A 13,513-nucleotide genomic window follows, 5' to 3' on the forward strand; every position below is an offset into this window, starting at 1 on the left:
ATCTAAAATCAAGCTTAAACTCAATTAGCCCAGACTGCTCACTTCCTCCGGTGTGCTTAATGGTGCAGTCTACTATCTGGAAACTCGTTTCTTGGTAAAATGGACACAATAAATGGTCCAATCAGCTCAGAGACCGCTGAAAAGTAACATTTCCCAGCTCTGCGACGCGGGGGGGCATCAGTCGGCCCGTCCAGGCCGGTCCCCCCTGCTCAGACATAATTGGTCCATCCCTGGCACCACTCCTCATCTCCAAAGCCACCAAAAACTGTAACCTACCTTGTGTGTTTTTCACTAATTGAAATGCCTAATGAGGTCCCAAGGGCTCCATCCCATTACCTCTGAGTTAATTAAAGCCTAAGCAGTGTGCCAAACGGTGAATAAAGATGCAGTAAAAGTGCAAGAGGAACAGGGAACCCGAGCAGGGTTCGGTGTGCTGGGATGGAGCTGACCTGCTTTCCTGTCATTGTTGTGGGACGCTTTACTCTGAGAAGGAGCAGATGTCTATTATTTTTTTATTTGTATTTATTTTGGGCTTCAAATTTAGTTACCCTGGTTCAGGCACTCATTTTCCAGTGTGGTTAGCCTAATTCTGCTTTATGAAACATTAAACGCCTTGCAACCATCAGCAAGGTTTTTATGAATATGTTCCCCGTTTAGAACTAAAACATAACACAAGACTAAAGAATTGACAGGTGTATTTTGGACTTTTATTCCCTTTCAGTGTGGCTGTCATAAAATTATGCTGCTCATTAAATCTACATTCTCAACACCTACAAAAGGCAGTTATCAACTTGTTATGCACCGTGGTCGCTATTATGACAATATTAATCCAAACCACATTATGTTGTTAAAGAAAGTTCTGCTTATTAAACGACATGGGCTGAGGAAAGACAAAAAGAGGCATTTCTTTTAAGAAACAATTTCAAATGTTTATTTAACATGTCAAAGAAGGGGCACACACTCGTGAATTGAAAAGGGGGCTGCAATTATTGGCCAGTACTATGACTTAGACTTAATACTAACATTAATCAGGTTTTGGCTAAAAAGAAAACATGTTTTTGTTCCTTTTTGTTTTTATAAAGAAACTTTATGTACATTGGTTCTTTTATACAAGAGGTTCATTGGATAAATGCATCAAAAAGAAACCAGTTCTGCAGTAAACTTTACAAAAAATACATTTTGTTTTCATTGAGAGATGTAGAAAAGGAGACGGTCAAATATTGACCAATAATATTTCTTCCTTTTCATTATTTAGAAAAAAAGTTGTTCTAATACCTATTTAAAAGAAAAGCAATATACAGCACAATAAATGGGAGACAATTGCCTTTGCGGATTCATTCAGTTGGTTTGGTAACCAAGGAGAGGGGCTGCGACTGGAACAGGGCATGATGGGAGTGAAGGGCTGCCTGATGGAAAGGGGAAGGGGGGGAGAGCATGGAGTGGTGCAGCGAGGTGAAGGGGATTGGCCGGGTGAGGATGGGTGTGGTCGACTGGCTACCTGAAGTACCAATTGGGATGGAGATGGTGGGTTGGGAGGTGGAAGAAGAGGAGGAAGATGAGGAGGAGGAGGAAGAAGAAGAGGATGTGGATCCGGAAGCCTTCCCAGCTAGGGAGAAGTGGTGGTGCATGCGTCCCTCCGGTTTGGTGGTGAGCGATAGTGGCTGGGCCTGCTCGGAGTGAGTGGCGGCGGGAGCAGCCGGGGAGGCCAAGGCTGCAGAGGGAGTGGCTGGTGAGTCTAGCATGCTGCCGTGGGATGACGCGGGGCTGTCACACATCTTCTCCGAGGGCAGGTACTGCACGCACTGCTTCTTGCTTCTTATCGAGAAGTCTGGAGAGAGCGAATGAGAAGAGGAGAAGCTGAATTATGGATCTGCCGCTGGCTTGAAATCTGGTTCACGTCCCTCAATGCTGCCGGCGACGGAAGTGAGCGAGTGATTATTAAAACAGTGAGGATGAAGGCAGCAAAAGCTCTGCAACATGACATGTTCAAATCAACCTGAAGACACACTACAGCGGGGAGAGTGAAACATGATGTTAAACATTCAGTACGTATTCATGATGAAAAAAAGTAACCACAACACGCTACATTAAAACGTGCAATGCCGTGTGGAGAGCTCTCCTATTTTGGATAAATTTCAGTGTTGACTTGGTTGCACAACAGCAGACATACCTGCTACTACTGGCACTGAACCTCAAAAGCTGCTTGTCAAAGTGTAGAAGTAAGGAAAGAAGGTATTAAGTGTTAGTGAAGAAAAGAATTCATGCACAAAAGGCGGATATGAATAACAGAGTAAAGGTGCGCTGCTGCAGGTTGCATTGGAGCCTTGCAATAAAAATAAAGCTTGTCGTTTTTTCAATTCCAGTTTGTAAAGAAAAAAAATATAGAGAGAGAAGATCAGAAAGACAAGGCCTCTTACCTTCTGGTTTTGAGTCAGGTTTATTGTCTCTCTTCCTCTTTTTCCGCTTTCCCTGCACAGATAAAACAATGCAGTTAAAATACTGTTTTTAATAGTGAAAGTAAACCACCCGTGTGACTTCGGTTTGTAAGAACAAAAGTGTGATTATTATAATTAAGTGAAGCAGTCATGTTTGACTGAGCCTTGTGAGAGAAAAAAAAGTGTTTTTCTTAATTTCCGCCCCTCATTCATATAAGAGCGGGTCATGGAAACGTGCCACTCACATAGTTATCTCGTGCTGACCATCCTGGATAGAGCTGGGAGTGGAGTTGCCTCTCTTTTCTGGCCAGCTCATAGTATTTGGCTTGTTCCTCTCTTGACAGGGAATGCCACTGTGCACAAAGACAGAAGATATCAAAGGATTGTTAAACACACACACACACACACACACACACACACACACACCACATATATGGTGTCTACATATATATGAATAAAAAGTGAAACTCACAAGTACATCTGTGTCTGTGCCACTTACCCGTCTTCCAAGGATCTGGTTGATGGCAGCGCTCTCTTTTAGAGTGCACTCTGCCACTACTTTGGCTCTCATCTCCTTCATATACAGCATGAAAGCATTCAGAGGTTTCTTGATATGAGGCCTCTTGTCCTCTTCTTTCTTGGGAGGAACAGGGGATTTCCTGCTAACCCGAAACATTAAAATGATACTGTTAATAAAGTGTGAATGGTGGCGGAAAGGGGAAATATTATGCAGCAATAAAAGCAGGTGTTGATTTTATTTTTTTCTTACGCATGCATTGAGGGGCTGATGTCACCACCGGGCTCCTGTTTGATGGCTGGGGAGACAATGGCGGGATGAGGAATGCCGGTCTGGTGAAGGCTGTGCGGAGGCGGAGTCACCATGTGAGGGGAGAAACGGCTGGACACCAAGCTGAGAGGGCAAAAGGAGGCAGCATTTTAACAGGCAGATTCACCAGCAGAGTGAACAGAGTTAACCCTGTTAACTCGACAAGGTTCACCTAGCTTGGCACATAAGTGCCCTGCCTTACCCTCCGGGTAAAACTCGCTCTGCCTACTGCGTCCGTCTAGACTAAATTCATACACACAATGAGTGAAATGCTTGCTTTTTGTTCAAATAAAGACTTTTTCAAAAGCCCCTTTATTCAGCAATGGCTAGAGAAAAGTGGAGTGTGTTGTTACCATGGTGACAGTATGGCCGTGACACCTGAAACCTCTTTCCTTACCACGTTTCAGACCATGGAAGGCGTTCTGACAGCCGTCCACACAGAACACCTTTGCAAAGTGTCTCTCTCAATTTACAATTTTTAATACAATGGAGCTTTGTAAGGAACAACGGGGAAAATCAAGCTCCATATCCCTCTGTCACGCACTCTAGTTAATGTTGGACTGGAAAACTCTTTTTATTTGAACTCTTTTTAACATGGCACTCAGATTGTCGTGAGGGACAGTGCACAACATGAAGTGAGTCATCAGCTGTAGTTTATGATGCACTCAGCATGGACCAACCCAGGGGTAACTTTTACACAGGAGCTTTTCTAGCTGTTTCTAACCATCGAAGACACCAACACTGAAGGCCAGGTGAGAAACACTCGCACAGAAACATCTTCCTCATTCAAAATTCATGATCTCAGTATTCATGAATATAAAACAAAAAAAGTATGTGCAAGTGTAAATTTGTCCAATAAGCCCAATGAAATATCTGCGATTAAGAGCTGATATTTTTCCTCTTTGAAGCACCTAATAATTTACACTGTACAAACAAGGAGGTGCCATACACTTCCTGCTTTTTTTGCATTTTATTATTTTATCTTGTGCTCCTCACCTTTCATTTACTTTTTATCTACTTTTCCTGCTTCTGGTGTTTCCTCATTGCAAACTGATGGGATTTCTGATAGCGTCTCCGGAGTTCCTCTGAGTGCTGTTATTATTGAGTGCTTCATTAATTACAAAGTGATTATTAGTTTATGTGTGGATATCACTCCCTTGGTGATAAACCCACACTGACTGTATCTATAAACCAAGTCACTGATGAACAGTCTGGTGATGGCACGCAGTCAAGCCCCACATTTTGAGAATAATGCTCCTATTGATATTCATGTGATGCAGTTGTATTTATGTGACCTATGCTGCTGCCATAGATTTTATTTCTTCTGATTTTATAATCACAATTTTACAGTTATATTTTATTGAGTCATATTGCCTTTTCGCGTTTATAATAAACTTGAAAAAGTGTGGATGGGTGCAATATTTCACCAAATGGCATGCATTAGATTGTATTAAAAAAATTCTGTAGGATAAGTTGTTATTGTTGTGAGTCCATCTTCCGATGGAGCTACACATGCTATTGACCACGGAGACCTTTCTGAATATATCCTCTCATACTACCACCGGAAGGCTCGCTACAAATCTTTCCAATTTTGAAAGAGGGCGAGAGAGTTAAGTCTGATGGGACGTGTAGGTTCAGGTGAGCTTTGATTTGTCCTAATCGATTCTCAGCCTTTTCATCTCTGCCAAATCTGTGTGTGTGTGTGTGTGTGTGTGTGTGTGTGTGTGTTGTGGCTCTGAACACTGGCCTGACCACAGAAGTTTAGCTCTGAGAGAAAAGACAGGAGAGGAGTGCTGAATGCCAATAATGTGTTTGCTCTGTTTAAGAAGCTGCACTTGTCTGTGATAGACTTCTCATCCCTTTGTAGTCCTAGCACGGATGCCTGTATGTGATCTGACAATGATTGTCAGAGGTGAAAAGTATGTTATTCAAAATGAGAGTTCTGCTATTTCCAAAAATCTTTCTAAAGAGTTGAACAATACAAACAATACAGTAAAGCTGCACACCAGCCGTTTATTTTTACCCAGTGTTAAAAAAAGGCTGGCAAAAAAAGCAGGAGAAATGTGATTACAGCATGTCATAGAAGCAGCAGATATTAGGTGTCTCCCTTTGGGAGGGTGGGGGTGTTGCTGAACATGATCCGCTCACCTGGACATGGATGCATTCATTGCTAGCGCTGGATAGGGGTGACGGAATCCCCCCGGTGGGATGGAGTACATGGGCTGGCCCTGCCTGGGAGACAGAGGGAGACAGAGTGAGCAAAAGCTCCAGTGTGAGGTGGATCAAACACAGCTGACAGCTAACCCACCAGCACTAATCTTCTACTCATCAACTCAAATCCCCTGCTTGTGGAACAGCACCGTTGCAATTGATTACAAGAGCCATGGCAAAACCTATAAAAGTTCATAAATACCTCCTGGTAAACTTGTTTTAAAATGTTTTAATTTATTATTGCTCTCATATGGTGCATCATGTCGCTGCACAACGGAGCATAAATCAGACATTGCTTTAAACTAAAATCATGAAAACGTTACCCTACTCGTGTTTTTTCTTGTTTCTTGACTTGAACTAGAAAAAGAGAACACTTTTTCTTAATCTAAACTCACAACAAGCTCTTGGCCACGAAACCAAAAAAGCCAACTAAAACCAAACACAGCAAGTGTAGATGCAAGTTTTGTTATTATTCAGAACAAAACACTTCTGGCTGTACGGACTGAAAATAACAGGAACTTACTGTTGCATGAACCAGCCCAGAGGGTGTGTGATCGAACCGACAGCACCAGGAGACAGGGGGTAGTACGGAGAGAGCTCCGATGGGTGAGGCGTCCGAGGAATGCCTGAAGGTGACAAAAACAGAAGACGCCAGCTCTTAAAAAGCAGTCATCACGCTACCATCTTCACCAAACCCCTGATGCTCACACCAAAAGTGTGTGAAAGAGTGCAGGCTTGAAAGCCTATTGTATTACAGAGTGTGAATTCACTGTGGTGATTCCAAAGTTTTCAAGGTGGAAAAAGATAACACATTGTCCATTGAAACTTTCTCAGAACATTCCAAACAGAAACAGTGAAACACTGTTTTTTTTTTTTTACCACTGTGACAAATGGTCACCATTTGAATTCAATGCAGCTGACAGGAATTTAAGCTGACTAAAGCCTCTGAGCTCCGTACTACAATTTTTACAACCACCTTCAAGGTTACTGACAGATTTTATGCGGAATATCGCTTTAAGATCAAACAGTGTGTCGTGAAGTGAATCAGTGTGCATCCATGAGAACTTTACCTGTCTTTGGGTCGAGGATCTCCGGGGAGAGGTGTGATGGCGGCGTTCCAGGGGAGAAGTGTTCATTGCTGTATGTGATGAGGGGTGTCAGCGGGTGGACATGGTGGGCATGCTGCACCACTGGGACTTTATTGGACTGTTGATGCAGGAAAAAACAAAACACAAAGAATTTATGAGCAACAAGTGTCTGACACCTGACTTTTAAAACAGAGCGAACGCAAAGTAAACCATCAAAGCCGCTCTGCTCCTCGTCCCGTACTGTATGCATGCACATGATGATTTTTGTTGGCCACTGTTCAAAAGAAATGCATGGAGTAAACAGGCCATCATGTGTAAACATCACAGACTGCGCGTGTGACCGGCCCTGTGATGCAATCTGGACCAGCACCAAGAAACACTAAAAAGCATGCAGACACATGCCAAGACCATTACGGTCATTTAGTTGAGGAGAGAACTGTTTGTTCAGTCCGACAAGAAAAACAACAGTGCCACGGAGTCCAAAAGTCACACCAGCAAGCCAGAAACAAACAGGCTAAGGTAAACTGAATATCCATAAACAAGTCATCATCTCCCACTCTGCCAGACAGCAGTCACTTGATGGGAATGAGCACACACCCACGGGTGGATCGCGCTGCCACGTTACACTGAAGATGACCCTCATGCTGAAAAACACTTAATTCGGTGTGACTTAAGATAAGTGGTGAAGAACAGAAGGTCCAGAGATAAAACTTCCTTTAACATGTTCAGACGCATGTTGGAAAAGCCCAGATCTTTGGCGAGATCCCAGCTGCATTACAGCTCCGACCAGGACGATGAAGACAATAATAATAACCAGCGTCTCTACTTTCATTAGGCATCGCTCAGCCTCGCAGTCATTTCCCCCTGGCTGCCTGGCTGAATAGAGCACTTGTTGGCTCAACTTGTCACATGGGAGGGTCAAGGGGTGGGGGGGGAGAAAGGAGTCTTGTTCCTTCAGGCTAACCTTTCTTCAATATCCCTCCCCACCCCCTTCTCAACCTCTCGTCTCTCTCCAACGTGGTCTGCTAGGGAACAAGGTTTGCATTGAGACTTCTGTACACTCTCTTGCTTCACGCTGCTTAGAATTGTTCCAAATTGTAGCTTTTTTCTTTTTTTTTTTTAAAAGCAACGTCCAACCTTTTCCTCTTTTTAAATCTTTAGCAAATCGGTTTCTCCGATGTCTAAAGCACGCTTTGATTCTGGTAATGCCAGATGGAGTGAGGAAAATATTTACTGGTGTTAAACATGGCTATATTAAGATCACTTTGCTCAGGACTTTTTTGGTTCCTCCAGACTTAGAGCATATAAGGTCAATGCATATGATGATGTGCAGAGAACACAATTTGACACAACACAGAAAAGGCTTTGATAAAGCTGCGTGGCAGGAATGGTGTTGACTTGCTGGGTTGAAACCCCAGGTCCCACATGTCATGTATATTTGAGTTGTGCTTTGTTGTTCTACTTCATGTACAATATGCCTGAATTTTCCCTATATTGTGAGGGCTGTTCGAGACCTCTAGACCTGGGTGCCAACACATTTTGGGAAGCACTTCAATGAGAATTTGAAATGATGCCTATTAATTATTCATATCCTGGAATACACCAATCGTGTGCTCTAAACATATTTCTAAGTTTGAAGGCACTAGTTTCAAGTCCGGGCTGCCTTTCAGCTCAGCAGCCTGGCCAAATGGGGAGAAAAATGGAGTATGCAGGTTGCACATATGCAAAACTATTCTGATCCGTGTCCTACCTGCCCGTCTATCCGTTAGGAATAAAGATGGCTACTTCATCAGGCAAATTCCTCTCTTTGAATCAGGACATTTTTGAAAGAAATCGATCAAAACCTGCAAAAAATTTTTAAACTGAAATAAATGAAGCTCTCAAGGACTCTGGGAGCAAAACATGTGGTTATGTAAAACTGAAAAACTAGACTAATGGCTCAATCATGACTTAAAACTAAACACTAATATATCAATGCCCTCTTTCACTTGCTTTATGTGTAGAGGTAACATTCCTGTCATCCATGATGGCTTCATACGTCTGGTGTGTAATAAGGAAACCACAAGGAACATGAGCCGTGTTTTAAATATAAACAACATCTACGTGATAGGACGGATAAAGGGCAACCTGGAACCAGATGGTATCTACATCGACAGACAGAAATCATGCTCTTTACATAGAAGTGCATGTTGCAAACAGGTCTACAGTGTACAAGTAAGTAAAAACACCCAGAACTGGCCAAAGGGTGACTGGACATAGTAACCGGAGGGTTTAAAGGGGAAAAAAACAGCCAAAAGTTGCTGAGCCGGTGCAGAGAAAAGATGTCTGTCTCTTAAGAGGGTTTGAAACTAAAAAGGCCGAGGTGGCAGTACCTCGCCTGGCTGTCCAACTTGGAACGGCGCTAAGAAAAGCATAGTCCTTGGTCAATGTGGGTGGAGGGGTGGATTTCATTCAAGCAAACATGTTTTTGGATCCTGCACATCTGAATTGAATTACTAGGCAAACAGCCGATGGGGAAGAGAGCTTAGAACAAACTGAATAACCCCGCAGCTTTGTGTGTCTTTATGCTCGGTGATTCTGGGTGGGAGGCTCAGAGGCCTTTCAAAACTCCAGGAAAGACAGGGTGAAAAGAATGCCTGGCATGCTGAGAAATCCAAGCCTTGTTTGTCAACGCCAACAGGAAGCGGACGTGAGAGGGGACTGACCGTGTCGTATGTCTTTAAAATCAACCGCTCCAAAACTATGCCATTCATCACAGACAACGTGTGCTTTACGTCTGGTCATTGCCTCTGAAAAGGTCAATGGCGGTAATATTTTAGTTTAAAATAATAGAGTGCAGAGCGGCGTCATATTACGGGAGCGAAATCCCCAGTGGTCATTAAATAAATCGAGAAAACTAACAAAATCAGCACCGCGTGTACAGACACAAACATGGACCAGTCTCATTGGGATCTAGTGTGGCCATAAATATTTGTACACTGACAGATATACGGCGTTATTTTCTGGTAAATCTGAAACTAATAAACAGTATCCTAAAATCTGTTCGTTTCAGAGTTTGAGTGGAATCAAAGCACTGGTTCCTTGTTCCATTTCTGAAGAGGATCCTGTCTCTGCAGTGGCCCAGCAAGGACTGCAGACCTTAGATCAGTATTCAGTTCAGTCCTCCCAAAGCCTTTGATTTCATGATGGATCCCGGTTGTTCACTGCCTAATGCAAAACGAGAAAATCTCACCGGACTCCCAGTCAAAGGTCTCTTGAACGAATATGGGTCGAAAGCAAGTATATGTATCTCTCTGATGGAGGAAAAAAACAGCACATTTTCAGCTAATATCTCTACTTACACTGTCGTATTGCCCCGAGAGTTGAAGATTGCAGCCAAAACATGCAGGGAGACAAAAGGCATGTACGGAATGCTGCTCTAACCTTGCCACTTCAATTCACTTAAACTATTCGGTGACTAAGTGACTTATGACACGGTGACAGGGCCAGTTCCCTCGATGCCTTGATTACTCTAAACACTAATACAATATTGAAACAAAGAGGGCGATTCTTGTGTCCCTGTCAAGAGAAGATCAGCCCATATTTGAGCCCAGAGTGCGCCATGATCTGATGAGTAACTGACAGACAGGCGCTCAAGTCAGTTCTACCTCATTAGAGAGTCACAGCTCCGTCTAATCCAGAGCAACAGGACCAGTCAGTGTAGTCCGTAATGACACAGAGAATAGGCCTTGTGGACAGATTACTGCAAGTGACTGAATGACCTCAGAGAGGAAAGTACGCATCCTTGACATCATTATCAGCAGAGTGTTAATGACTGTGAGTCAATGCGTTGTGGAAGATGAGTACAAGATGCACATGATTCAGAGAGCAGCGCCACCTCTCCTCTCCTCTCCTCTCCTCTCCTCTCCTCTCCTCTCCGCTCCTCTCCTCTCCTCTCCTCTCCTCTCCTCTGCTCTCCTCTCCTCTCCTCTCCTCTGCTCTCCTCTCCTCTCCTCTCCTCTCCTCTCCTCTCCTCTCCTCTCCTCTGCTCTCCTCTCCTCTCCTCTCCTCTCCTCTCCTCTCCTCTGCTCTCCTCTCCTCTCCTCTCCTCTCCTCTCCTCTCCTCTGCTCTCCTCTCCTCTCCTCTGCTCTCCTCTCCTCTCCTCTCCTCTCCTCTCCTCCCTGGTCCAGCTCGGCCACTACTGATGGGCTGACAAGTTCGCCATACTGCATCACCTGGCCCTGCAGCGCCTTTGATGTATTATTCATGACGAGACAGGAGCTTATATGGGGGTTTTGGGGTGCTGGACGTATGTGTGTGTGTGTGTGTGTGTGTGTGTGTGTGTGTGTGTGTGTGTGTGTGTGTGTGTGTGTGTGTGTGTGTGTGTGTGTGTGTGTGTGTGTGTGTGTGTGTGTGTGTGTGTGTGTGTGTATGCACAGTGGGGTGTGGTATGTTCACAGAAAAGCTTGTTCCCATCTTCCCAGTCCTCCCACCACCACCACCACCACCATTACTACCAAAAGCAATACTAACTGAATGCTAAACAAACCTGTCTGTTGAATAATTGAGGATCTCAGGCCAGAGCAGGCTCTGATTAGCATATAGGCCTTATGGACCCAATCTGCACAGTGACAGGATTCTTTCCCTGGACTTTCGTAGCCACCGAATGCTCTAATTTCTCTGATTTTACTTCCTCTGGTCTTGTTCCCCATTGCCAGAATTAGCGGGCGTGTCAAAGTGATTTCAGTTCACCAAAAATAATTACATTGATCTCTGCTATCATTCGTGGGAATGTGAGATATCATTCACACAAAAAAAAAGTGAATATCGACATTATCTTCATGTGGTGGCTCGCCAGTGGATGATTTATTAATCTGCAGAGGTGCTTGACTGAGCAGACGTCTCCACTAATAGACTGTAAAAGGCTTATCAGTAAAGTAACGTTATGTGTCAATGACATGCATAGAAAATTTAAGACATATGTGCCTGCAGGCAGATCTTCACAGATATTCCAAACCATGCCCGTCCATCACGAAAACAAAACAATGATGTCAAATTTAAGACACGCTTGCAGGATGACTGCAGGAGTACATTTCTGCTTCAGGAGTCCCTGCTGGTGTCTCCTCACCTCCTCTCCTCGGGTCTCTCTCTTTGGCTCCTCTCAGCCCTGGGCAGTAATCCCTGGCCCCCCATGTGTGCCCATCCGCTCCCCCTGCTCTCATTAGTGCAGTGTTGGGGCCTAGGGAGCCTGCAGGCCTGGGGAGCCAGCCTGCTGCTCCCCTCCCACTCTCCCTCTCTCTCCTCGGCTGGAGTAATGAGCACATAATCAGCCTGGCTCTCTGTCAGCAGCAGCACACCAGAGGGGTATGTGGGCTCCTGGCCCAGTGTGGGGGGTTTGGCCACAGCGGGGTGTTTCACTTCCTATCCTCCGTACCCAGGGTACACTGTACCCGGTAGAGCTTCCATCAAATGACCCTCTGGTTGCAGGTCAGCAGATCAAACATGGCAACTTCCTCTTTCAGTTCACAAACTGAAAGCTGTCACACTTTCAATGAACTTCCCTACTTGTTATGCTCCTTTAAAATGAACGTGTTTCATGAGTTCTGAGACAATAGTGTAATGATCTAATATTCCTTTCCTTTACTGAAGTGTTTCATTTGGGATGTTTGGCCTCGGATTGCCTGTTCATTAGAGCTGTGCCATTCAATCGCAATAAAAATAGTAAAATGATCATAATAAATACCATGTCTTGTCTCAGTTAAAAAGTCAGAGTATCAACTTTAATTCAAATACAAGGAAGCCTCCATCTATGCTTACAACAATATAGAACCTGAATTGCATGTGGCAAAATAGCAGACACTGCAAACTTACGAACAGTCCATATTTAAGCACACAAAAGTCAAGGCTACTCATTACTCAGACAATGTGAGTACCATTGCTGCCAGAAAAGAGTTGAATCCCTCACATTCTTAGCCTTCTACAATGTTTCTTTCTCTATTGACTTTTCTGGTTTAATGACGTTCAAAGAGATGAAGGCCAAACAAAAACAGAAAAGCACCAACACAGAGCCACATGAAAAGTAGCTGCAACCACCGAAGGACAGAACAGAAACAATCCAGACAGAGAACTCAACCTCAGTCAGTGCGCTTTCATGTCTTTTAAATTGCTATTATGGCATTCATTGCTTTGACTTGACTCCCTTCAATGTGGATTCATACGTTTCATAATGCCAAATACTGGTTAAATTACTTAAAATCAGCTTGCTGCAACAAGACATAACACAGTAGCTGCTGTGTCCCACTGACAAATCAACAGGGTCACTGACAGGTCAGCATTTATTCTAATAAAATATCTTTAATTGGTTTCCATTGAGACTTAAGTCAGCCCTGGATTCCCATGAGCAAACTCCGTCCCCTTCACAACAATTTCCTATTGACTGCACTCAATGAGCACTTTGTCATGTGCATCACTGCGATTATGGGATCCAGCGAATCAACCACAGACTCAACAAGTACATCCAGCCGGGATATGTAAGGTCAAGGGGCTGAGTCACAACGGCTCTTTTTTACTGAAGTGAAGTGACAGTGGTTTTCTGCTCCATGCGCCGCTCACCATGACTTTACAAACCGGAAAACGCCCAGATAAACTCAAACAGGTGAGATGCGAGATAGACGCCCCGGGCCTCCGCGTTATCTAATGTTTTCAATCCCAAACACACATCCCTCAGCAAAGCTACGAACCAAACAGGTCTGCTGAGGCCCCGCATTGTCTAACCAGAGTGAGACACCCTGATGACTAGTTCCCACCTGTGTGGGAAAGTTCAGGAATGACAAGGAGGTCCGAACACGAGAGATTTATGATGTAGACTGAGTTATTGTGGTAAAGACAGACAGACTGTTCAGCACTTGGCCTGCGGGTGCTGTAGGGGATGTGGGGAGAAGCTGTACGAGGAAGGATGGGAACCAGTGCATTT

The 13,513-nt window shown here is 44.2% G+C and overlaps 1 protein-coding gene across 2 annotated transcripts in view; it reads right to left on the reverse strand.

The window, feature by feature from the left end:
- Window positions 1-935: 935 nt before the first annotated feature.
- The window catches only part of LOC139204526 (transcription factor 7-like 1-B), a 32,157-nt gene continuing 19,579 nt past the window's right edge, over window positions 936-13,513 (reverse strand). The window contains exons 5-12 of one of the 2 annotated variants that reach the window (XM_070834563.1): window positions 6,543-6,678; window positions 5,996-6,098; window positions 5,410-5,493; window positions 3,205-3,345; window positions 2,935-3,094; window positions 2,681-2,788; window positions 2,418-2,469; window positions 936-1,828 (exon numbers count right to left, since the gene is read on the reverse strand). In XM_070834563.1, coding sequence (XP_070690664.1) covers window positions 1,335-1,828; window positions 2,418-2,469; window positions 2,681-2,788; window positions 2,935-3,094; window positions 3,205-3,345; window positions 5,410-5,493; window positions 5,996-6,098; window positions 6,543-6,678 — 1,278 coding nt within the window. In that variant the 3' untranslated portion in view covers window positions 936-1,334. Of the gene's footprint in view, window positions 1,829-2,417; window positions 2,470-2,680; window positions 2,789-2,934; window positions 3,098-3,204; window positions 3,346-5,409; window positions 5,494-5,995; window positions 6,099-6,542; window positions 6,679-13,513 lie in introns of both variants that reach the window. The other variant, XM_070834562.1, reaches the window with a different exon arrangement.

This window comes from Pempheris klunzingeri, chromosome 7 (assembly GCF_042242105.1).
Source record: "Pempheris klunzingeri isolate RE-2024b chromosome 7, fPemKlu1.hap1, whole genome shotgun sequence".
Lineage (NCBI taxonomy): Eukaryota > Metazoa > Chordata > Actinopteri > Acropomatiformes > Pempheridae > Pempheris > Pempheris klunzingeri.